Source organism: Saccostrea echinata, unplaced genomic scaffold (genome assembly GCF_033153115.1).
Source record: "Saccostrea echinata isolate AGI-Se365-2 ecotype Australia unplaced genomic scaffold, CSIRO_AGI_Sech_v1 ptg000028l, whole genome shotgun sequence".
Lineage (NCBI taxonomy): Eukaryota > Metazoa > Mollusca > Bivalvia > Ostreida > Ostreidae > Saccostrea > Saccostrea echinata.
The window spans coordinates 17,435,620-17,463,195 of record NW_026889777.1 but is presented as its reverse complement, the minus strand read 5'-3'; the positions used below and the strand labels follow the sequence as shown (position 1 = coordinate 17,463,195).

The window sequence follows — 27,576 nt, the reverse complement described above, 5'->3', positions numbered from 1 at the left end:
CTTTAATACATGTACATTTTGAGTTTTCTGTCTGTCTGTCTTGTCCCTGACTTCTGTATGGAGTTCAAGACTTCTGTTATCATGGAGTCTGATATCTATTGAAACTGTATAATACATCCATTAAGACCTTATCACTGTCAAATTAGCATCACAAGTTTTGCGTGACTTTCACCCGGCGATGACAAGCCCCGAGACAGAAGCATGAATTTGAGCTCTGGATCAATCAAACTCGGTGATAATCTACTCTAACATGCAGGCTGACTCCATGTCTCTTCTTAGCCTCATAGAATTCAATCTCATTCACTCCGACACAATGAGAGATTTATCCACAGAGTCTAATTGGGACTCAATCACCATCCTCCTGCTAAATCCAGGTATATTTAAAAATCAAATTAACAATTTACACAGTAGTTTTTATCCTCTTATAGTATTTGGTTCAAACTCGACTAAATTTTAGAAGGAACTGTTATAATATTTATAAATTAAATTTCAGAAGTATACCATTTTAAAAGGTTCATGTTTCATAAACCTTTAAGGTCACCACAGCACACAGCTTAAGAAAACAAATAGAATTTGTATTCCTCAAGATCAAAGAAGGTCAACAATGACTCTTCCCTTGTCTTGTATAATTATCACTCAACATTACCGTTTTTTTTCTATTGAAACACTCTTTTGGGTGAGGTATCTCAGTCAATATATGCCTGTTGACATAACATTTATTGACTTTAACAGTAACCGTATCGTAATTGTCCATTCTGTTTGAACAGCATGCAGATGTGAAGTTCAATTTAAAGGCACTATATCAAAGAAAAACATCATTCTTTGAACTATATTCCTTTTTTAGAGGTCAAATAGTGTCAAGTGTTTTTAATCATAAATGTTTTTAACCGAATATTCTGAAGAACTTTAAATACTGCAGCTACGTAACATTTCTTGGGTTTAATGTGTCAAATGCAGAGTTCATATTAAGTACATGTATCATAAAATCTGTAAAATACAGAAAAAACAAAAAAACAAAAAAACCCACTGACATTGAATCTAACCATTGACCTTGAGTTTGTATTCCACAAAAATAGACACACTGCACCTGCATTCAAGTTAGAATATTATCTTTGATTCAATCTTACAAAGTCTATATACTGATGCAGAATGGTGTAATGCTATCAATGGAATCTCAAAGCTTTTCATTCAATTAAGCATCGAATGATCATTTTTGCACTTCATGGTCCCATAAAACAGATAATAGGTGTCAAACAAAAATTGTGCAAAAAAAAAAATTGAATAATGCTTTTTATTGTCACTATTTGCATGTATACCTGTGCAACCGACGACCTTACAATCTTTTACCACTTAAAGCTTTTAATATTGTTACTATAAATATTTTTTCTCCACCAAAAAATGTGACATTTTATCACTGTGACACTTGTTTGCACTTCAATGATACACAAATTTAAAAAGGAATTTATAAAGAGTTTACAAGAAAAACACCCAAGGTTCTATATAGGTGCCTGCATGGCGCAGTGGTGAGAGCATTCACTCTGGTGTTGCAATGTCAGGAGTTGATCCTTACGTTGCAGGTTTGAATCCATTGTGCCACATGGAGACCAGTCCTTCAGATGAGACTGTATAAACTGAGGTCCCGTGCCACAGTAGGTGCTGGCACGAACAAAGATACCTCACTCCTCAAAGGCCGTAAGTGCTGAGTACAGGACCTGTTCTAGATTTGCAGCCCTCTACTGGCAAGTGGTGGCACCCCAATATGAGAGGAAAATTCTCAAAGGGATGTTAAATAACCAACCAACCAAACAAACCTTGATGTTTAAACCATTACACTCCAGTTCTCCCTACCTTTTTATTAAAACAACATGAAAAGGAAATAACAACTAATGAATAGAAGTCTGAAATAAAATAAAAATAATTTGGTAATGTTATAAAAGTATTTATGATTAAATTGAAAAAAATTTTCAATATTTGTGACAGATAATATAGATTCATAGCTTTGTAAAACATCAAAAAAAAAAAACTTACCATATAAAACAAACAGCTTATTTTCGTGGTATTAACATCCAACACAATACCTTATATTCTTTAACTTCAAATTCAGTCTCTGTATTTTAGAGTTGTGTAATCCTCCAAACAATCCATAGATGATTATTGAACAAAAACTGACATCCACAAAAGTTATAGGTCAATAGAGTCAACCTCTAGTAACAGCTGTAGATTCTTAACCTAGTCAAATATTGAGTTATATCAGGGTATAGATCCTTCACCTAGTCAAATATTGAGTTATATCAGGGTAAAGATCCTTCACCTAGTCAAATATCGAGTTATATTAGGGTAAAGATCCTTCACCTAGTCAAATATCAAGTTATATCAGGGTATAGATCCTTCACCTAGGCAAATATCGAGTTATATCAGGGTAAAGATCCTTCACCTAGTCAAATATCAAGTTATATCAGGGTATAGATCCTTCACCTAGGCAAATATCCAGTTATATCAGGGTACAGATCCTTCACCTAGTCAAATATCGAGTTATATCAGGGTATAGATCCTTCACCAAGTCAAATATTGAGTTATATCAGGGTAAAGATCCTTCACCTAGTCAAATATCCAGTTATATCAGGGTACAGATCCTTCACCTAGTCAAATATTGAGTTATATCAGGGTATAGATCCTTCACCTAGTCAAATATTGAGTTATATCTTGGTATAGATCCTTCACCTAGTCAAATATTGAGTTATATCAGGGTAAAGATCCTTCACCTAGTCAAATATTGAGTTATATCAGGGTACAGCTCCTTCACCTAGTCAAATATTGAGTTATATCAGGGTATAGATCCTTCACCTAGTCAAATATTGAGTTATATCAGGGTATATATCCTTCACCTAGTCAAATATTGGGTGGTATCGGGTTATAGTTACATCCACTGAATATTATTCCCTTTATTTCTTATAAAAACGATTGCCATTAATCAGTCCATAAACGACACTTAGCAAATCACCTGCATAGATTTCTTAAGCAACAGCTGTTCCATCAATTATGCATACAATGACATACACATCTATAATACAATATTTAACATATTCAATTTACTTTGAATGTTTTTTTTTTAAAAAAGATATAAATATAAACAATAAAATGTCTTTCTTTGTTTGTTAGTACGGGAATTAACATCGCAGCTATGGCAGAAAAAATTCGCATAACCCGCTTAAAAGAAAGCATTTTATTGTTTAAATACACCTTTCTCTTACTGCACTGCTTCATTTTAGATAGAAAAAGTATAAAGCATTCTGATGCCCCCCCCCCCTACTTTTTACACAATTGTTTTCTCTGTCATGTTTGTAGATAAACTAAATCCATGTTATATATGCATCTAGCTGTTGTAACACTAAGATACTTACATACCTTAATACTAAAAGTTAATAGCCTTTATTGTTAATTGATTAAAATATTCCAATTGTTTTCAGCTCTGTTTTAGCAACACACTATTACAAAATACTCAAACAGTTTCTTTAACTTCTCAATCAATATTGTAAAAGCACACACAAGTACAAGAAATCACTGTTGTCTACTAGGGCCTCTTACAGAAGGCGGGAAAACCAGGGCTTCTATGACTTCAATATTCACTTACAAATATTACACAGATCAATATTAGTAAAAGGTCAGTGATTTGTTAAGAATACCGACCTAAAGATCAATCAAGGCACTGCATAGCAATCCTCATTATAAGACATTGAAAAAAAAATACTTTTTGGGTTTCCCTCATAAAGGTGTAGAATAGAATAGAATAGAACAGAATAAAGTTCTCCAAAGAATAGCAGGATTCTACTTCAAATTAGCATTTTTAGCTATTACAATAGCAGAAATTGACTAAAGGAAAGTTGATTACTTTAAATAGCAGTGTTCCATATGGACTAGCAGAGTTCTACATAGAATAGCAGAATTCTACAACAGATTATAGCAGAGTTTAACTGCTAAATAATTCATTTTGCATAGAATAGCACAGTTTTACTACAAAATAGCAGAGTTTACTAGAGTTTAGCAGAGATCTACTGCTGAATAGTAGATTCTGCATAGAATAGCACAGTATCAGAGCTTTACCAGAGATTGGTTCTACTGCCAAATAGATGCACAGAATAGCAGAGTTTTAATTACTACAAAATAACAGATCTCTACCAGAGATTGGCAGAGTTCTACTGCTAAATAGTAAATTCTGCATAGAACACCACAGTGCCAGAGCTTTACCACAGTATCAATGGTAACAGAATGTCACAGTGACTTGTGTGATCTCATACATTATGTTGAGAACTTTCTTTGTAAGATAATTTTTGAGGTTTATTCCTCTCTCATTAACATGTTTATAATCGAAAACCAATAAAATGTTGTCAATGACTAAAATTTACTTATTTTTATTGCAGCAGTAAAAAGAAACAAGAAAAATATTCAGGAATCAGAATTAATTCTAATTAATAGTTCAACTTGCAGGAAAATCTCTACTCTTTTGTGATTCCCATAAAAATGGCTGACAGTAAGACAATTAGGCTATTTTATGTTTGATTTCTTGCCATCCATGAACAACTTTCTAACAAAGATAAGAAAATATATGAGAATGGAGATTGGAAATTAGTCAGGGATAATTAAATAAGTTTTGTTTGCTGAGAGAGATAACGGCCTTCAATTGTTTTCTGACTTTAGGGCTGTTTGCTCTGTCCAATAAATTCACCGAGTTTTTATTGAATTTTTCGTGATATCTATACAACAGGTGAAAACGACTGATAAAAGGAAGAATATTTGATACATGTCGGATCTGAATTCTTAAAGGAAAGTCTTGATCAACAACAATCAATAAAAAAATCCCCATACATTCTTATCCATGGAAATGGGGAGGGTCAGACTCGAAAATTGTTAAAATAATTATTTACCAACTTCTCATCTCTGTATAAGCATTGTACACACCAGAATTAAATAAGTCTCTATCCTTTTCACATGAACTAAATCTAATTAAATTAAATTATTTCAATCACCATGGCATGAATTAAGGGAACAAAACAGGTTACAGTAAAAGATCACCATAAAAAGACTACAAAATTATGAGTCAATCCACTGATGAAAAGTAAATGTTTCCATCTCATCTTATATCCTTCAGACTCAGTTAAAAGTTAAAACCTTCACCTTAAAACTGGTCACATGATCACAGTTTCTTAGCAACCCACGACAACAAAACAATGAAGAGCACAAGCAAATTGGCAAGACAAAAAAAGATCTGATTCTAAACACTCTCCATCAAATTGGATTCCATCAACCAATCGGATTACAGAAGCATTTTCTGGGTAAATCCCATTGAGCTGACAAAGGAAGCGGTCAGATCTTGACAAGGACTTAGTGGGTAACACCGTCAGACTTAGAGGGGGACAAATCGGCTTTGTTTCCCAACACTGGATGGAGAGGATTCTAAACTCAAGGTTAATGAAAGAACCTGGAACAAGTAGAAACAAGATTTTCCTCAAATTCTAAAAATAAAGTTATCTAAAATGTACAAAACATTCTTCCCCCCCCCCTTCCCCCCCATTCTGCCATAAATGCTCAAAGTGAAAGAATAGGTTTGGGGGGGGGGGGATTCCTTGTTTGGTATGGCATATTGAATGAAATCACAATAATTAAACATGCCAAAAACTGAATTTACAGCAAAAAAAAGTACAAATGCTAATGCTCCTTCCCAAAATCCAAATCAAACCCATTAATGCAGAATTTGAATCTCACAAAGACTCTGTAATATTATATGACAGTTCCACAGAGTCAGTAGACAAGATACAGTAAATACAGACCTAATGGGATTAGACGCCGAATGTCCACGGCTACAGATCTAACTCACAAGTCGAGCCATCAGGAAAATTGAATTAGATCTTTACATGACAACATCATATCCCTCGATAATGTCCTCCTGTTTTGATTTCCCTGACTGAAATCAGCTCACTACAACTACACTGGAAATCCCCATTAATCCACTGTGTTCTTTTTGGAGGTTTTTTCATGCATGATATTGATAAATCAATCTTTTGTTTATCTCATTTTCCAATTCAGTGACATTTCAAGTGTATACTTTTCACTATTACTCTTTCTATACATAACAGACACAGGAGTTTTGATGATCAGTGCCTAATTTAGTGTCTACTGACCTTGTGTGAAGCCGAGGTCAGCTGTACCAAGGCCTGCAATGTCTAATTTAGTGTCTACTGACCTTGTGTGAAGCCGAGGTCAGCTGTACCAAAGCCTGCAATGTCTAATTTAGTGTCTACTGACCTTGTGTGAAGCTGAGGTCAGCTGTACCAAAGCCTGCAATGTCTAATTTAGTGTCTACTGACCTTGTGTAAAGCTGAGGTCAGCTGTACCAAAGCCTGCAATGTCTAATTTAGTGTCTACTCACCTGATGTGAATCTGAGGTCAGCTGCACCAAAGCCTGCAATGTCTGAAGCACTTCAACCTATTTAAGTAAATAAAAGAGGTTTTGAGCCTAACCTTTATTTAAAAATAAAACAAATTATGATTCTTTGACTTGGCTGTAAAAGTATATGTATATGATCCTGTATCCTGAGTGTACAAGTTATGATCCTTAAACCTGTATCAGTTATGATTCTTAAACCTATATCAGCTATGATTCTTAAACCTATATCAGCTATGATTCTTAAACTTATATCAGCTATGATTCTTAAACCTATATCAGCTATGATTCTTAAACCTATATCAGCTATGATTCTTAAACCTATATCAGCTATGATTCTTAAACTTATATCAGCTATGATTCTTAAACTTATATCAGCTATGATTCTTAAACCTATATCAGCTATGATTCTTAAACCTATATCAGCTATGATTCTTAAACCTATATCAACTATGATTCTTAAACCTATATCAGCTATGATTCTTAAACCTATATCAGCTATGATTCTTAAACCTATATCAGCTATGATTCTTAAACCTATATCAGCTATGATTCTTAAACTTGTATAAGCTATTATCCTTTAATCACACACATTATGATCCTTTACCCTATATAAACGACATGTATGATCCCTTCAGCAATATAAACTAAAAGTATGATTCTTTAAGCTATATCAGTTATAATCCTTTAGGCTACATTCATTTAGTATCCTATAACCTATATCAGTTAGGATTCTTTAACCTATCAGTTATAACCCTTTAACCTTCATCAGTTATGACCCTTTAATCTATATCAGTTAAAATCCTATAACCTATTATCAGTTATAACCCTATAACCTATATCAGTCAAGGTCCTATAACCTATATCAGTTATGATTTTTTAACCTATATCAGTTAGGATTCTATCACCTATATCAGTTATGATACTATAACTAATATCAGTCATGATTCTTTAACCTGTCAGTTTTGACCCTATAACCTATATCAGTTATGAGCCTATAACCTATATCAGTCATGGTCCTATAACCTATATCAGTCATGGTCCTATGACCTATATAAGTTATGACCCTATGACCTATACCAGCTATGACCCTATAACCTATATCCTTCACACTTACTTCATCCTGGACAGGAAGACTCCAGAGATTCCTCAGTATTTGCTGATGAAGACTCCCATGTCCTGAACCATAACCAGAATTCTCTCCCTTATATTGACTTCTATGTCCAGAGTGATCTCCCTTGTACTGTCCAGAGTGATCTCCCTTGTTCAGAAGCATGGCTAAGTAGAGAGTCAAGAGTCTGGTCTGACTGTCATCTTTATACAAACTGGCATCATATTTCTTCTTCATCTCAGATCTGTAAGGAAATATTAGGACATTCTACTGTATTATTTTCTCCCTATAAAGTATGACTTTGCAGTTCATTTTCCATTGATTTATCAGGTTCTTCTACCCCCCCCCCTTTTCAAAGAAATGTTAATTGTAGCCTATATAATGAACCCTATATGCAGTATTTTGCATAAAAAGTCTATAGTTCAACAACTGGGATTTTTCTCATTAAATTTATCGAAAATTAAAATCCAAGTACTAGACATCTATGATAAATGTACAATTTGACATGCAAATAAAAAAGTTCCTAAACCACTGGGACAAATGATTTATCCATTTGGCAGCCATCTGCCAGTTTCACCATTTGAATGACCAGAATTTCCTATGAAAAACCCAGTAACAATTTCCGAGAGCTGGATATTTACACAAACAACAAAAGAAACATGCATGCCTTAACAAATATGATGTGTATATGTGCAGTAAAACTCAGTTATAGCATAGTCCTGGGGATCCACATGTTTATTTCACTTTATCTATAATTTGTTATATCCATATACAGAGTTTGTTAAAGTATATGTATAGAGAATTCGCAATATAGATGTTTTCCTCCAAGCATGACTACTAAAAAATATTCTGAGAAGTATTAAATACAAAGTTTGCCTTGGAGTATTAAAGTTTTCAGATGAATTGAATTTCAAATATAAATACTTGCAAAAAATAATGTCACTTTTGATATTCTAAATTTTGAGATATTTGAATATTTATTATAAAAAATATATATTTCATTATATTTAACATCTACAGGACAAAAAAATCAGTTCACAATATCCGTAAATTTGCTACTATATCAGAGTTCATTATAACTGTAAAATTTTACAAAAAAGGTAAGAATTTTGTGGGAATCCCAAAAAGCTTTGCTATATCCATAAATTTGCTTTACCTATGTTTGTACTTAACGAGTTTTACTGTGCTTAAAAGACTTAAATGTGATGTAGATTAGTGTACACACAAGACTTAAAATTGATGTAGATTAATGTACACACAAGACTTAAATGTGGTGTAGATTAGTGTACACACAAGACTTAAATGTGATGTAGATTAGTGTACACACAAGACTTAAATGTGATGTAGATTAATGTACACACAAGACTTAAATGTGATGTATATATGTACACTTAAGACTTAAATGAGTTGTGGGTATGTATATTCAAGACTTAAATGTGATGTGGATATGTACACAAAAGACCTAAAAAAGATAAAGATATTACACACAAGACTTAAAAGTGATGTATATATGTACACTTAAGACTTAAATGAGTTGTGGGTATGTATATACAAGACTTAAATGCAATGTGGATAAATACACATAAGACTTTGATATGATGTGGATATGAACAAACACAAAACCTCAATATATATGTACACCAAAGACTACAATTCAGTATCTTTTACAACAGTTTAAATACAAGTTCAATTTCCCTATCAATTTATGCATAAATTTCCCATGGCCATGTGCTGTGGATTTGTACGGTTTAAGCTGTACGATAAAAACTATTTTTTTGGTATCAATTTTTGCGTCATGTAATATGGATAACTCGGTATCTTTTACAACATCCAGCATTGAACGGTACAATCTATTTTTTTTCTTGTATCAATTTATGCGTAAATTTCCCCAGGTCATGCAAATTGGCAATCTCTTACGATTAAATTCTCTTCAACGTATTCATTTCTCCAGAATATCAATAAATTGGAAAATTGCAGTTTTGGCTCCTCTTGTAATGAATTCCAATTTCCAATCAAACCTCTTCTCCTATTACCAGTAATAGTATAAAAAGAATGAAAACTGTAATAGGAAAAAAAGCCAAATCTTAGAAACTTTTCTCAAAGAGGAAATTCCTTTTACCACTTTTCAAACCTTAACTACATTTCCTTGCCCCTCAGAATGTCTATCTGAGATGAATTTGAACTTCTAAAAATGTCACATCATCACACATTTTTCTGCAGCAGCAGTAACGGTGCTGAACGTGGAATTACAAGATGGTTGACATTTCATATGTCTTTAAATGCAAAATTACAAAGTCATGGTCTACAGCGGTGGTTACACAATGGCAAATAATTGTCTGAGAGAGAAAAAATCAGGATAGGTTTAGTTGATAACAGGTAATCATTATAAATCAGAGAGAGAGAGAGAGTTAAAATAGGTAAATAACAGGTATGTCCTTACATATCAAAGCCAGAGAGAGAGAGAAAAAAAAAATAGGTAGTTGATAGGTATATCTTATTAATCATCTAAATATAAATTAGAAAGAAAGAGAGAGAGAGAGTTAAGATAGATAGTTGATAGCAGGTATATCAATATAAATTAGAGAGAGAGAGCTAAGTTAGATAGTTGATAACAGGTATATGATTATAAATTACATGTTCAGAAAACTTTGAATTATTCATGACCATTAATCCATTCCTGATAATGCTGATAAAATACAACTTGTGTTAGTTCTGGGATGACAAAATTAAAATGTTATTATTACAACAGGCTTTAATAATTAACCAGTTACACACCTTTCTCCCATGTGTTTGGTACACCTTGCCATAGCAAGGTTTAGTTTTTCTCTTTGATCCAATAAAGACAAGCTATTGGTTTAGGTTTATAACACAATGGGCCAAGATTTTGAGATTCTGTTTGAGTTTTAGTAACACAGGGTGTGAACTTTATTACAGAGGGTTAGCAGTGAAGAAGCTGCGATGGGGGGATGGAGTGACCTAGGAATGAAGGGCATGATTGACAAGCTCAGAAACAATGGGGGTAGTGAGGTCAAGGCCATACTGAGGTGCTCAAAAATGGGGGGGGGGGGAGAGGGGGGTTTAAAGGGGTTCAAATGGGGTAAGGGTGTACTGATCAAAGCACTAAGAAATAAGGGGGATAGAGAGGGATTCATAGTGAAAAGGACATATTGAAGCATTCAGAAAAGGGGGGGGGGGGGGCTGGAGGCTTGGATTCTTACTTGTCTATCCAAAGATTATCTCTTTGCAACATTGTTTTTTCCACAAAAAGATAACCTTGGTCCAAGTATGGATATTCCATGCATGAAATTAATGCGAGAGTCTTTTAACAACCTGAAGTAGTCATACTTTGTGTAAAATAAACTCTTATTTATACACATAAAAATTAAAGACTGACACAATTTTTTCTAGATGAGTAAAAAAGAATTTTATCAGAATTCCAAACTTTAAATCTAATAATTTAACATGTTTGCCCTGAACAGGTACACAAGTGTACAGGCAGGGAGAAAAACAACTTATCTGGCAAACAATGTTTTCTCTCTTTTCATAGATCAAAGTCAAAAATTTTGTCTTATCTCTCAGAACAAGATTTCTATCGTCATGTTAGCATTTCAATGCTGTGTACACACTGCCATAACTTATCATACCTGTGTGAAACAAACGAGGGCTCAGGTAAACATCAAGGTGTAATATACCTACATGTTGAGGGACCCTTTTCCTTAAATCTGTTACAAAGTCAGATGAGTCATTTATTACAATTAATTCTGGTGTAAAACCATTTAACACTCGGGTGACAATCGGGGCAGCCTTTAAAAGATGCATCCCTAAATAAACTAGGATCAATGTGTGTTCATTTTACGGACAATTACACAGACTGAAAAGGAACGGTTCTTAGTAAAGCATGATAAAGATCCATACATCAGGATAAAATTCTTAAGAAATCTGACATAAAGCCACAGAAATCAAGGCCGGGCCATTGGACTTCGTGTTGGCTGCAGTAACGTAGCGAACATTATTCCTTATTTTAAGAGCTGAGCACAAGGTGTTACCTTAGCTTCACAGAAGTGTTATTGAATGATATCGATATGGTATTCAGGTACAGAGGGACAATTGTTACGTAAACTGCTCCGATATATTACAGCTGAACTTTGCCTCTCAGTTTGTTATAATATAGACGTTTTATTGCTAAAATGATTTTTGTGGAATTACGACATAATTGTTGCCATTTAGATATCATTTACCCCTTAACTGCTGAGATGTAAATCAGATCTGAATTCACAGGCATTTTCATCAGCAAACAACAGAAAAGCATTCACTTAAAAAAACAATCCCCATTATTACTGAAAAACTATGTATTTAAAGCATCAACTTACTGAATCAATAAATCATGAATTTAAATCTTCAAAAATAAAAAAAAAAGTACACCTTTGTGAAATTGATTTATGACAAAAATGCATTTTATTAATTAAAAATTTCAAAAACCTGTTAGAAAGTAATTGATTTGTGAAGTAAACAGTGAGATTAAGCTTTACAATTGAGATAAAGCTTCTCCAATTCACATTGCTGTTTAATACATTTTTTTTTTTACAAAAGAGTCTGCAAGTATCTTTTGTTGGATTGTGAGTGACATAACATGCAATATTGACAAACTGGCAGTGTAAATGATTGAACAGACTTACATTTTGTCGTCTGCTCTCGCGATTTCACTTCCTGATCTGCTGTGACCTTGATATTCTCCGGCCGAAGTGCTGGTCCTTGTGGGGGTCGTGCCTGGTCTAACTGTGATGGAGGTGACACAGTGTCGTACTGCCGCATTTCGTCCGTCCAGCACAGAGACCTTCAGGAAAACTGCAAAGTATTGGAAAAGATGTTGAAAGCACGTCACATGCTCCATCGACTTTACTTGTAATAAGAGAGGCTATAGCCATCAATTTTCTCATTTTAGCCCGGCTTTCATTACCTGGGTCTGAGCTACTTAATGTGAGCCTCCAGTTCAGGAGAAAAAAAAATGACTTTTACCAGTCGGGACACGAAGTAATCAATTCCCCAAACTCGAGCAGCCCAGCATCTGTTGTCACGGCAACCAGCTAGGCCCTGACAGATATGGGACTTTTTTAATGTAATCCACTTTTCTTTCTATCAGGCTGTTGTTAAAATGACCAAACACACATTGCTGGCTTTTTTGTTCTGTCAGCCCAGTAAATTAAATGTCTTTCCTCTGCTGCAACACACATCTCTCTCACTAAGGGTCTACACCTTACCCACAGGTAGAAGAATCTCATTTCCTCCGAGGTAATGACTCACAAATAACATTTAAATCCCCAGCCTTGTACATTTATCACACACACACTGCTTATAATGACCACACTACCTCTCTACTGCATGACACACCCCCTTCTCTCCTAAACTTCAAAGAATGCGGGTGATGTTCAAATTTCCAGTGCAGGTTTAGACCCTTAAATAAGTGGCTGTACCTATTCATTGTATACTGATACAAGATAACCTTGGACACAGCTATAGAATGCTAGGTCTTCTCTGTTCTACACCAGAGTGTACTGATCATCACAGAGTGACCTTAGATACATTTAAACCTCGAGACAAGGAATGTACCAGATACCTTTCTGATAGTGGGGCTGTTTATGACTAATGATCTAATAAACTCTTACCACAAACCCCTTCAAGTCATAACAGAGTGATTAATGAACGGTCCTTACAGTGAATACCCAGTCTACTGCAGTATTGTGTCCATGCAGATACAGCTGTTTGTAGTTCATCCTGTTCATAGTAGTACACACTGAATAATAATTATAAAATAAATATGGTCCAGATCACCACAATCATGAAGAGCCTCCAATAAGCCTGCACAGACATCCATTCACTGTCCCTAGTCTTTATATCTTTTACTTTACCAATAAAAATTTCATCTAAATCCCCCAAACACTGATATCTACAATCAATAGACAGTCTAAAAGATAAATGTTCATTCAATATATACTAACCTTGATATTAGAGACAACACTTTCTTGATGTCCCTGATTTGGAATCTTAACAACTTTCTTTCTGAATCTAATGACCAGTGTCCAAGATTCAATAACCTCTACAGCCATGCTTTGATTGACCAAGTCCTATCTCCCGAACACAGCCATTCTTAAAGCATTCAATAACCTATCAGATCTCCCCAATATCAGGGGTATAAAAAGCTCAATAAATTTCAATTTGGAAGGGGCTTTATTGCATGGAACAAATATTTGAGCTTGTCAACCACGGTGATAAAATCTTGTAGCTTTCTGCTCAGCTATTCCCGGAAGGTATTCACTCCCCACAATAGAAAGGGCTGTTCTCAGTCACGCTTCGTTTTCCTGTTCTCAATGAAAGTGCAGCATGATAATCAAACCTTACTACACACACTGCACAGAATCAAATTGTAACATCACAATCGCAGAAAAACACTGAAAAAGGAATGGATAAATGTGATTGACCAGACTAGGGTTAAAATAAGAGCTCTCTGACCCTGCAGACAACCATACTCCTGCCTCCTTAATTATCTGACCACTGGTGAACAAGCTAGCTGCCTTTATGGCCACTGCATTCCCTCTTCCCTTAACTAACTAGACATTGGTTGTCACAATTAATAGTTGGTTTACAGTATCTGACCACTAGTGGACAAGTCTGTATGACCACCACATTCCTCCTCCTGTTAAGTGTCTTTGACTCTGAAAACAACCCAGCCCTTCTCTCATAAATCTCCAATCTGTCACTTCAAGGGCATCAAATGTAACAGGGGAGGGAGAAAAATGCAACAGACCATACAAGATTCAAACACTGGCCCCCTGAACAGACAGGTGCTCCACCGAGCTAACTGGCCATCGGAGCATGTGTAAAATGTCAAAATAAACAGTAATTATGCTCAAAAGTCCAATTAAAGAATAAAAATTGTGAACAGAGCAAACTTGGACAATTGAAAACAGAAGTGGGATCAGGTGCTATGGAGGAGTGAGCATTCCCTGTCAACTGGTCACACCCACACGACTTTGTAGTTTTTTTTTTTTTACAAGTTTACACTATCTAGTCATCAAACTGGTTGTATACTGTAGAATCATTATATCTTGTGCAGGTCTAATTTTAAAATTCATGAGTATCCCTTAATCATAAATTTACAATCTTAACAAACATTGAAAATTTGGCTTTGTCTTTTATATCAAGATGTTTGCCTATGGTAATTACATCTTTACCAATCAACAACAACCCCCCCCCCACCCCACCCCACCCTCCAATTTAAATGATTCCACAGAAAGTGTTCAGCTTCAGCAACTTTCACATTATCTAAATTTCAACCATTGTGGCACATGAATCTAAAACATCCTTTTAAAGACACATTGCTGCAATTAATGTGTTCATTGAGAATTATTACAGTACCAAAGGTTTACAGGAAGTATAAGGGCTGGGGAAGCTTACAGCTATAACATAGAGGCTGCTCATCTCCCTGACAGGATACATCTCTCCAATTCTATCTCTTATTTCTCATTTTGTTCTCAAATAACACAGACTGATAGATTGATTATACCACGGTTTGTTTACATTTCGGTAACATTTATCAGTTTTAATTAAAATTGAATGAAAACTGGATCAATATTTTTATTAAAAATTTCAATAATGTATGGTAACTCATGTTACAGGATCCATGAAAGTAAAATAAGTTTTTTTTCAGCATCAAGAGGAACCAAGAAATGGAAATGAAACGAAAATAAATAAGGTAAAACAAGACACCCTGTTAACAGTGTAACAAAGAGAAAATAACCTGTGCTAGCACGGATATCTCCTTTTGTGATGTGGCAAATTATACAAACTACAAAGAAATTTTTCAAGCAGATCAAATACCAACATATTTGTGACTTTCACTTTATTTTGGAATTTAAAGCAGAATACCTTTTCAGTAATGCACTAATATGTACAGTTCCTGGACATAAACGAGTCATAATTTTATTTTTCCACTAAATATTGCATTGAAAAATGCACTTTTTGAAAATATTACTGCAGACTTATTTGTTGCTCATTTTTTCATGACTAAAACACCATAAAATGTAGAATTCTTTGTAGTTTCTTCAAATAATTTCAAAATAATTTTATCTGTAGTTAATGCTGTGATATCACATGTCAAATGCGAAGTATAAATTTTACAGCTCTAATTTTATAAGAAATCAATATAATTTGAGGTAAGAAATTTTTGTCAAGACTTGATGATTTCATAAATTACTCACAATGAGTAGTGTATCATTTCATTTAGCATTTTAAGACAAGAAAATTTGAACAATTCTGCATGATTTAGTGAAAAATCATGGGAATTGACTTCACAACAAGTTTTCATAAAAATTGAATTATATAGTGTAAAAATGCAATTATGACTCACTTATATCCATATACTTTACATATTTTGGGAATTTAGCAGAATACCTTTTCAGTATTGCACTAATATGTACACATTTTGGGCCTTATGATACTGTCAATAATAAAAAAAAAAAAAAAAAAAAAGGAGTGCAGGGACAACCATTTTGATATGTTATGAATTCCTCCTGAAGGTGAAGCATCCAGATTATGGAGGCTCCACTGTCATTTGTATATATGTTATTGATATATCAGTTATTGGTACACCTTTTATTTGTTATTGGAATATGTTGGAGGACAAAAGGTCATAAAATGACTCACCTTTAAACTTATTTTCAGGTAAGCCAGCAGGTAATGTAAACAGCAAACTCTTTTTCAGGCCCCGGTACAAGAACACTTCTGATTGGTTACTGCCTAGGTCAAAGGTCACCTGATACTGAATAGGTTGTTGCTACAAAAAAATCAGAATATTGATGGGTTTTTTTTATCCTCTTTTGAAAAACAACAGGCTCATATAGCCTTGATAGTCACCTGAGCAACATGAGTTTCCCTATTAATGACCATCTTAGCTCTAAGAGTAAAGCAGAACCCATGTCACATGAATTTCCCAATTTGTAAAGAATTTCAGGAACATAACAGTGCATAATGCTTGTATCATGCTTACGAGTAAAAAAAATTCTTCCAAAATATATGTGTGGAAAATTTTACAAGTAGCACCACTTGAGCAATAAAATTACTCGGTTTTAATATTGCTGAAATGCATGTAAAAACTTGATCAAGTCCACTCAAGAATTCATGTTCTCACAATTTTGGTGTCTACGAGTCATTCCTCAATATGAAGTACTCACATTAAATAAAGAATCTATACTGCCTTACCTTGTCTTGCCATTCTCTGCAGAAGACCTTGAACTCTGTCTTAAACTCCTCCCCTGAGAGAGGAGCCACCTTAAACTCCTCCCCTGAGAGGGGAGCCACCTCACAGTCCCCGTTTATTGGCCCTGAGTTCACGTAGAATGTCTCTTTTGCCATTCCAGTTTTCTGACCATCTGCAAGAAAAATAGTCACAAAATCATATGAGGCTATTGCACCTTGAAAGTTTCTTACATGTAACAGGTATCTAAGCCTCACCTCATACCAGAACATTGTGATTAATTTTTTTTTATTACAATTTTAAGGGAACTCTTTGTTCATAATAACGATGCTTGAGGATGTTTTGCTAAAGAATTTAAAAAATGACCATGTTAGTCTCATGAAGGGGCCTGAAAAAATCTTAAAATGTCATTTATAATTCCTGATTTTATTGAAGAGTACCCCAAGTGATGTTCTTTAATACTAGTTCACAAAAAATAAAATTCTCTTTTAATATGCATCAAGTCTAGAAATACAGTCAAAGCTCATTATCTCGAACTTGATGGGAACGAGAAAATGCTTTGAGATATCTGAGGATTCGAGATATCAGGGTATAATACTTAAAGAATAAATAAATGGGCTCTTACAAATCACTTTGACATATCCATGGTGATCGAGATACCAGTGTTCTAGATACTGAAGTTCGACTGTATAGTTGCAGATAAATTATGTAGAGATCTTTAGAGTATACAGTAAAACTTGGTTATTAAAAAACTCCCTTGTGAAGAAATCTTGGTTTTAAGGAAACTTTTATGAATTCCATGGAAGACTGTACTGTGTTCTTCACACGGATATTAAGAATCATTGTCATAAGGAAGTGTAATTCTAGTCCAACAGACTTCCTAATAAGAAAGTTTTTTTTTGTACTGTTGTTCAGACTCCTCCATACTTTATTTTGTACTTTCCTAAGAAATAAAATTTTTCTTTAATGAAAATCAATATCAGAATTTAAAGAGTTGATCCTAGGAAAACAAGGAAAATGAACAATGATGTTTAAACACATAAACACTAGCATTAAATGCTTTAGCAGCCAGTGTAGGAGACATCTAAATATAGACCATGGCCCCCAGCTAAACTTAATAGTTCCTTGGTATGGCTTTTTTTCATTTCTTTATATATCCACAGATGGGGCTGAAGGAAAATCAATTAGGATGATTAATTAATTACACACAGCAGATTTAATACATGGCTTTTATTACAGCATCACGCGAGGTCTCCTCATGTATCAAATGTAGCTCCTATACATCACCATAATACCTGGGTGTGACTAGCTCTTGTACATATATACCGATGTTATACCAAGGAGTGTAGCTCCAATATTCCATTCATTCTAGAGAGCATCTCACCTGCTTTATACAGAATCATGATTCTGGTTCATATAAAAAACAAAATATATAATACAATATTCAAAAACAAGATAGGTGAATGCAGTTGCATTCTAACCATAAACCTTCACATTTTGATAAACCTTCACATTTTGAAGCCAGCTCCTTATCCACTTGGCCAAGGAGCAACATGACCACAGTTATACAGATATCATTTTATTTAATTCTTTAAGCTTAATGACTAGAAAACTACATGAAAAGCACAAATCATACATTGTATCCGATATCGGGAATTTTTAGTGGGCTGCTAAGGTTGGCTTATTTTAGTGGTTTTGAAGTAATTTGCACCCTTCGTATAAGTCCTACAGTAACAGTAAATACAAGAAAAATAACTTTGATCAGTCTGTTGTTAACCAATATATTTTTCATCTGGTATTGAATTTTCCTCAAACTCTGGTAAATTGGTATTCAAACGTATATTAATTAAACGTACTGAAAACTCATCTTCAACATGAACTTCCTGACAATGTCATAAAATTGTGTGTCCTCCAAAAGATATTCCACCAAAATTATTGGCACACCCTTGAGCAAGCAAAATGCCAAATTTTACACCCACCAAAGAAACGCGCTATACAGTAGGAGTTTTAATTGGATAATAGTATTAGGCCCTAATCCCCATGGACCCATATAATCATCTTCATTCACTCCACGATAACTAAAAGATTTTTTTTTTCTGTAGGAAATTTTTTCTCATTCATGTCAAGTAAGTATAAATCTTTGCAATGTAAGCAAGTCAAAAAGGCGATTAATTACAACAAACCATTAAATAATGCATTCCTTATCTATAATTGGGAGGGAAAAATCAATCTCGCTTGCCAGTTTTGGAGGAGAACTTAAAAAAAAAAATTCCATGATTTTATTTCTGAAGGGAATGAATTCACACAAAGCTTTAAAAAATGTAATTGATTAAATCATTTAACATTTAACCAAGCAATCAGTAAAACCACACCTATTTTGTCTTTCTCATTCTCTTGTTCGGAGTTTAAGATACCCATTATACTTATAACCACATAAAAAGCCTAAAAATAAATCAGATGAGGAAATAGTCAGGCAGAAAAGTGGCTTCTTCTGGAAGGTAGTTTAAAATAGCATAAATTCCCTGGCTATTCTTACACATACTTGCGTCAAAGAAAATTCAATATCAGATATTTATTCACAAAAAATATTTATGAGCAAGTCTGCCATATCCAGTATAAACTAATCTTGAGAAAATGTGTCTTTGTTGAAGTTTACAATGATATATTTTACTTTTATTTTTTTTTGAGAGGGAGGGAGAAAGAGAGAGAGAGAAATGGAGTATTTTTGAACATATGTGCATTTTACTTGAAGCTACTAAAGGGACAGACTGATAAATAAAAGGGACAATCAATAACATTGCTACTTCCCCCGCTAAGATTGAATTTATCTGATAAATCACCTCTAATTACAAATCAATATCCCTCACTATACTAATACTGTAATAGAAAGGGAGGTCACTCCAGATCTTAAACCCTCACTATACCAATACAAATACCAATATAAATATAAATACCAATACAAAGGGAGGTCACTCCTGCTAGGTATGTTATTCAGTGAGGGGATTACTTCAGTTCTATTGCATTGCCCATTGATTTGTTCAATAAAAACTTCCTTTTCTTTTTTTTTTTTTTTTTTTTTTTTTTTTTTTTTACATTTTTGACCTTTTTTTTACCTGAAACACTGGACCAGTTTAAGTTAAATTTGCCACAAAATGTTCTGGGTTGATTGGAATTCATGTTTGTTCATAGAAAAAGCCAAGCCACTGTCAGAAGACAGACAGATGATTAAGAAACTTCAGCCAGAAAAAAAAAACTTGCTTTATCCTTTAGCTTATGTGGGCTATTAATTTGATATTTCTTATTACAGCAGATATTTTACTACAGAAAATGAAAAAAGCGCAGATAATGAACAGTGATCGATTTTAAAAAATCCACAAATAATACAAATCTGTGAACAGGGCATAAAACATGGACCTCTGGAAATTCCAGAGATGGGATCAGGTGCTTAAAAGGAGTAAGCGTCCCACGTCCATCAGTACCAACTGCCCTGAGCCCTATGTATTGATCAGGTAGACGGAACATTCCCTATTACAAATTTAGTATAAACGAAGGCCTAACAATTAGTATGAAACATGTCACTCAAAATAAAACCCAATGATAAGTTTTATTTGCCAACAAGGTCATTAAATTGACCATAAAATTTACAAAATGCTAACTTTAAACAAGGTTGTTGAAATCCCTGTAACATCAACTTATTGTATTTTTATGAAGTTTAGGAATCCAGTATCGGTAGGGTAGATCCAACTCACTTTCGGTAATTGGAATGATAAAAGTATAACATTGAAGTGTTATTTTAAAGATTTTCATCCTTTGAAAGTGAACTGTTAGTATGAACTGGATTTCCAGAGGTAGAATTAAAGTCAATTTCTTCTAAAATACAGTTATAATAATGAACTTTACAAAGAAAGATACAAGTTTTGTCTGATGGAACCATACATATTGTTCCCGTAGTCTTTATAATTCTTTCATCACCTCTGATTTTGTGAAAACAGAAGGATAGATGGTTCACATATTGCCTCTCAACTTTCTAATACCGTTCTTTTAAAATTAATATATTTGTAAAACACTTAATCCATTCTGACAAAGTGTTCAGGTCTTCCCCTTTATATCTAGCCCAACGTCTGGCATAATCTTCAATTGAATTCAAAATAGAAATGAAGTGCTGTCCCCAGTTGAAAGATCAGGGCCCCCTGTATTTAGGACCTTTTAAAATGATTGCTTTTAGGTCGTCATTTTTAACTAATATATTAACATCACAGTAATAACTTACTCTTGACTTTGAGAGAGATTATATATGCCCTTCCTGCTGATAGCTGGTATGGTTTGATGACCAGTGACCTTGAGTTGGTGGGTGTGGCTATTTGGTGTGCCCTTATAATCTTCATACTAGCTCTTCTATTAATCAGCAGATCAATGGTGTCACTCATCACAGGGTTTTGTCCTTCGTTATCAATAACTGGAAAAAAAATAATTTATTTTTAAATATTACAATCATCTAAATAATTCTCATCTGTATCCAACAAATAAAGTGTTACCTGTGACAAGAATACAGTTCTTACTATTTCTATTAAACAGGGAAATTACATTACAACAAAGAATTACATTACAACAAAGAAGTTACAATACAACAAAGAAGTTACATTACAACAGAGAAGTTACAATACAACAAAGAAGTTACATTACAACAAAGAAGTTACATTACAACAAAGAAATTACTTTACTTACAACAAAGAAGTTACATTACAACAAAGAAGAAACATTACAACAAAGAAGTTACATTACAACAAAGAAATTACTTTACTTACAACGAAGAAGTTACATTACAACAAAGAAGAAACATTACAACAAAGAAGTTACATTACAACAAAGAAGTTACATTACAACAAAAAAGTTACATTACAACAAAAAAGTTACAATACAACAAAGAAGTTACATTACAACTAAGAAGTTACATTACAACAAAGAAGATACATTACAACAAGTTTACATTACCTTTGTCTGAATCACGACCCCCTCCTCCTCCATTATTCTGTCCTGAATTAGAAGGAAAAAAACTTAACAAAACTGGACTTGTTGACAAATGATTGATAATATTAGTAGAGTTGCTTATCAAGGTTCATTCATTGCAATTCAACCAGATTATCATCCTTTACATCAATGAAAATTCTGTTTACCAAAAGTTGTTTGAAACAAAGTTTGCGATACATTTTGAATTAATATTTAGTTTAATGTTGTACATATTTGAGATGTAGTTTGAATTTTATTCATGAAAAGGATGGACTGTAAATACCTGACTTTGTTTTAGATTAATTCCTACCTGGATCACGACCCCTGCTTTCTTCTTCACCCATGCTATCTAATTGTCCTGTAAAACAGAGATGCTTTATTTCGTACATTGTATGTTCTGGCTTTCATTCCCCTGTAATACTTCCAAGCAAAACTAAACAACTTGTGCAAATTTGAATTTTCATTTCTCTTAGGCACACATGCACTATATTTTTCATTAGCCCTCTGACATAACAGGTTTTTATATACCTGTACATATGTCCTCTTACTGTTGTGGAAACTATAACAATATGATTGTGTCCATTTTGAGGCAACCCCCCTCCCTCCAGTTTCACCTGATATCCTGCCATCAGAACTTTCCATTTAACGAGGAGATCTTTAATTAACCTGCCCATTTCTAGGTTAAACCTGAGGTTTACCGGTACCTTCCACCAGAACTTCCCCAGGTAAACCATAATTTACCTTCCCATTTTGAGGTAGGACTTAAATCTGTACCTGGAATCCTGCCGTCAGAACTGCCCACTTCCCCGGGGGATCCCTCCACAGGAAACACCATCCCTGTGTCTTGTTTTGTCAGCCCTGGTTTACGTCTACCAACATCTTTAGTGTTCTCAGAGACTGCAAATACATCAAAGTACTGCAAGTCACAAAAGTTTGATAGAGACTGAGTATAAACAAGGGATATTGTGAAAGAAATCATGAAATGGTACTTTGGATAAGGTTTACTGTAATGAAGAAGAAATGTTTATATGTGACAGCATTTTGTAAATTGTTTAATGCTACCATATGAGTTATATCCTTATACACACACATATACACACAAAAACCACCTAATTCCTAAAATTATTATCCCCCTCCCAAATTCTGTTTCCTGATGCGTGTGTGTGTGTGTGTGTGTGTGGTGGGGGGGGGGGGGGGGGGCTACAGTCACACAAATATCAGTTTATGATTTACTCAAACAGCCTAACTGAGTAAGATTGTTAGTTTCTTTCATTACTTGTTTTAATTGAAATTTAAAGGCAAAATTCAACACAAGCAGAAAAATCATGAAAATTGTTTTTAACTTACTAAAGGGAAAGTCTGAATCCAGCTTGTCTTCTGCCTTGTTGCCATTGGTGATGACCCTGTCCTTTGATGACCTGTCCTCAATTATCACAGGGTCAAGGTTAAGTGATACGTCTGTCGTGGAAACTGACATGGTGCTGACCTCTGTTTTATATTCTTTGGTAGTTGTTCCTAAAACACAGAAACAAGTCATGTAAGATATGAAAATATATCTAAGCTGTCTTTAAAATTGTAAAAGATATTTTTCATTGAGTGAAACATGTAACTAGAATTGTTAATTCTTCACCTATAACAGTGGTAGTGCGGTCAGTCGTTGACTTAATGGCTGTTCGGTTAGACTTCTTTAGAAGTTCAAACTGAGATTCCCCTGCTGTTATACACGTCTTTGGTTCCTGCGGCTCTATACCATGATATCCTTCAACAAACCACAACCTCCACTCATAGCTGATATCAGTCTGACCCACACACTCGGGACACACTGCTTCAATCCTGATTGGTTCATTCTCATCTATGACATCACGCTGACAAAGAGGACATCTAAGGCCGACACTGTAAAGCAAATTCTTATCTGATCACAGATCTAAAAGTTCAAAGGTCAACATGCTCAGCTCTCTCTCTCTCCCTCTCTGTGTATGTGTGTTTCCAACAGAGACCAAATAACAATTGCGATATTTTCTGATTTTCAATCAGTTGTCACAGTGGTATTTTTTTGACTCTCTTGTTGTGATAGTTTTATTTTATATTCTATTGCAATATTTTCTAACTTGTTTACTCTACTGTGGTATTTTCTAACCCCAACTTACTCTATTGTGATATTTTCAGGCCCGTAGGAAGCAATTTCACTTTGAGGGGGCAAAACCATACATTTTCTACATTTTCAGTTGGGGGGCACTATCAACTACCAAAATTCCTTGACAAGCAAAAAAAAAAAGAAAAAAAAAGGGGGTCATCAGACATTATTATTGAGGGGACACAAGCATACGGTAGCTATGTTTTCTATAGTGTTCTACATTTCGGTAAAATTATTGGGGGAATGGGGTGGAGCAAGCCCCCCGGTTCTTACGGCCATGTGACTTACTCTATTGTGGTATTTTTGGAATCCACCTCTATGACTTGTGTCCTATTCTGGGAAGCCAGCCCTTCTGAGGAGACATTCAAGATGAAGAGATACTGTTTTCCTGTCTCTAACCAAGCAGCTGGAAACGTCAACACTGGATTAGTCGTATCTAAAGTCTTGTGGTCAAGGAAACATGATTCCTCAATGTTGGTCAGACTTACACTGCACGTCCAGTTAAACCTGTAAAAAAAATTACTTCATAGAATCCTATTCAGAGAATTATAGCAATGTACTTTTGGAGAGTCTTGATTGATTCAGAATAAGCTTTGCTTCAGTCTTTCTTCTGAGAAGAATTTTCACCCACAAGAAATAATTTGTATCTGTTTGTTACCGTAACTGAGATGAATCCTCGGAGTTTGGATCTGTAGACTTTGTTCCATTTAGCATGACGTTCCCGGAGCGACCGACTCGTCTGAAGGCCCCACCGTCTATGTGGACAGACAGTGGAGCTGATACCAACTCAAACTGTGTTTTCTTTGTAGCATATACTATTGTACCACTATATTTTACCTGAAATGAGAAACATTTATATACATGTGTGCATGTATTTTCATCCTTCAAAACATGAACTTATATAGACATCTCTTAATGCTATAAGGGTAGAAGAACTAGGATCCAAATTTCAAAATAAGTAATAAGATGTAGACATTCTTGTTAACCTGGAATCTATCAGATGCAGACATCTCAACTGATTAATATATGTACTTCTTTGAAGTTTCATGAAGCTATAACAATACTTTATAGTAAAGCTCTTTACACCTAAAACATGACATTAACTTTAACTTACCATAAGTGAAAGAGTATATTCTCCTGGTTCTAGGGACCTTGGTGGAAGATTAAGGACTCGGTGCTGGAATTGGGAAGGATCCATGTTTTCAAACAACACAGGAGTGTTAGAGAGTGTCTTCACAAAGCTCCATTGATACTCAATCTCACTCGTGTACTCACAGTGAAGTCGAGTTATCTCGGCCTCAAAAAATATCCTGTCTGATTGAATAATCTATAAACATAAAAAGAATAACTTTCGTAATAATTATCATCCATTCTGACAGTATTACATACAGGGAACAATATCACATCCTAAACTGTAACAGTATTACATATAAGAGATACTGTTACATTCCACATTGTTACAATATTACATATAGAAGACAGTATTACATTCTAGACTGTTACAATATTACATACATGAGACAGTATTACATATAAGAGATACTGTTACATCCTAAACTGTTACATTATTACATATAGGAGATAGTGTTACATTCCACATTGTTACAATATTACATATAGAAGACAGTATTACATTCTAGACTGTTACAATATTACATACAAGAGACAGTATTACATATAAGAGATACTGTTACATCCTAAACTGTTACATTATTACATATAGGAGATAGTGTTACATTCCACATTGTTACAATATTACATATAGAAGATAGTATTACACCCTAGACTGTTACAATATTACATACAAGAGACAGTATTACATATAAGAGATACTGTTACATCCTAAACTGTTACTATATTACATATAGGAGATAGTGTTACATTCCACATTGTTACAATATTACATACACGAGTCAGTATTACATTCTAGACTGTTACTATATTACATAAAGAAGATAGTATTACATCCTAGACTGTTACTATATTACATAAAGAAGACATTATTACATATAGGAGATACTGTTACATCCTAAACTGTTACATTATTACATATATGAGATAGTGTTACATCCAACAATGTTACAATATTACATACACGAGGCAGTTTTACATATAGGGGAGAATGTTACATCCTAAAATGTTACATTATTACATATAGGAGACAGTGTACATTCTACTGTATAACACTGTTTCAATAATACACACAAGTGACAGTATTACACCCTAATAAATCTTGTTATGATATCCACTAACCTTCTTAACATCTCTGCTGTGGATTTCAAACTTGGGCAGTTTACAAACTCGATCCAGTACAAACAGTTCTATCCTGTCTGTCTCATTACTTATCTGGTTATAGGCTGTCAAGGTCACAAAATACTGGCCAACACTGTTAAACAGACACATAAATCATAAACAACAATATAATCAAGAGATGTAAGAATTTGACAAATTTAAGTCGGACTTGTAGTGAAATAATAACTTGAGATAAGTATGCCTAACTCGTAGTTTTATATTAACTTGACATTACTATATCTGACATGTTACAGTAGTATTATACTAACTTCTGACTCGCTATACTAACTTGACTTATGTTATGTCTGACTTGTAGTGTAATACTAACTTAACAAATGTATATCTGACTTTTATACTAACTTGACATATGTATGTCTGACTTGAAGTGTAATACTAACTTGACATATGTAAGTCTGACTTTTATACTAACTTGACATAAGTATGTCTGACTTGTGGCCCCCTGACTGTGGACTGTAGGGGAGGGGTGCCATCTCCAAAGTCCCAGATATATGTTAGATTAGAGCCAGAGTAACTTAAGGCAGCAAACTCCAGTGATGTGTTGACGAGTGAGTCGTTCAGGCAGCGGACCTCCAGATTCTTTACCTTAGAGAGGACTGTGATTTCTACAGGGACCGATTCTGACTGGCTGATGTTGTTGTAAGCTTTTACCGTGGCAATAAACCTGCAGAATATCACAAAGATTCAACACATGCTGAATACTCCTATTGCCAGATATAACAAACATTCTGTGAGTATTGCATCCCCTAGCAGCAAGTGTAATATGGTACCCATAAAAAGTTAAAAAGGTTGAAATTCCATTGAAAATCATCAAAGCAAACTTAGGCTGTAACTCATTAACATATACTCACAAACCAAAAAATTAGCTCAATGTCTGCAATCATTTAGAAAAGAATGCCCCCTCCCATTTCATTGACAGGAGACTGAAAAGTGAGTGACTGAGTGGCTATTTACATATTAATAACTAGCAGTGTTGATATAAACATGAAGTATATTTCTTAGGGTTAAGCTCCATAAAGAGACTCTAGTTGGCTGATTTCTGTGAGGAAAGATTCTGACTTGTTGATTTCTACAGGAGATATTCTTATTGGATGATCACTACTAAGAGAAATTCTGATTAATTGATCTTTATAAGGAAAGATTCTGATTGGTTGATTTCTACAAAAGAGAGTCTATGTTGTTAATTTCTATAAAGAGAGATTCTGACACATAGATCTCTGAGGAAAGATTCTGATTTGTTGCTCTCTATAAGGAGAGAGTCTTACTGGTTAAAAACTGGGATAAGTTTGATTGGTATATCACCAAGAGGAGTTTAAATGGTTGAT

General features: G+C 34.3%; 1 protein-coding gene across 1 annotated transcript in view; it reads right to left on the bottom strand.

The window, feature by feature from the left end:
• LOC133193586 (polycystin-1-like protein 1) overlaps positions 1-27,576 on the bottom strand; it is a 149,948-nt gene that overhangs the window by 72,013 nt on the left and 50,359 nt on the right. The window contains exons 19-35 of the mRNA XM_061329547.1: positions 26,664-26,915; positions 26,195-26,327; positions 25,056-25,268; positions 24,600-24,778; positions 24,230-24,448; positions 23,438-23,700; positions 23,155-23,322; positions 22,582-22,704; positions 22,118-22,165; positions 21,793-21,834; positions 21,071-21,256; positions 16,905-16,975; positions 16,806-16,874; positions 16,251-16,380; positions 12,227-12,395; positions 7,557-7,794; positions 6,425-6,481 (exon numbers count right to left, since the gene is read on the bottom strand). Of these exons, the coding sequence (XP_061185531.1) occupies positions 6,425-6,481; positions 7,557-7,794; positions 12,227-12,395; positions 16,251-16,380; positions 16,806-16,874; positions 16,905-16,975; positions 21,071-21,256; positions 21,793-21,834; positions 22,118-22,165; positions 22,582-22,704; positions 23,155-23,322; positions 23,438-23,700; positions 24,230-24,448; positions 24,600-24,778; positions 25,056-25,268; positions 26,195-26,327; positions 26,664-26,915 (2,560 nt within the window). The remainder of the gene's footprint in view (positions 1-6,424; positions 6,482-7,556; positions 7,795-12,226; positions 12,396-16,250; positions 16,381-16,805; positions 16,875-16,904; positions 16,976-21,070; positions 21,257-21,792; positions 21,835-22,117; positions 22,166-22,581; positions 22,705-23,154; positions 23,323-23,437; positions 23,701-24,229; positions 24,449-24,599; positions 24,779-25,055; positions 25,269-26,194; positions 26,328-26,663; positions 26,916-27,576) is intronic.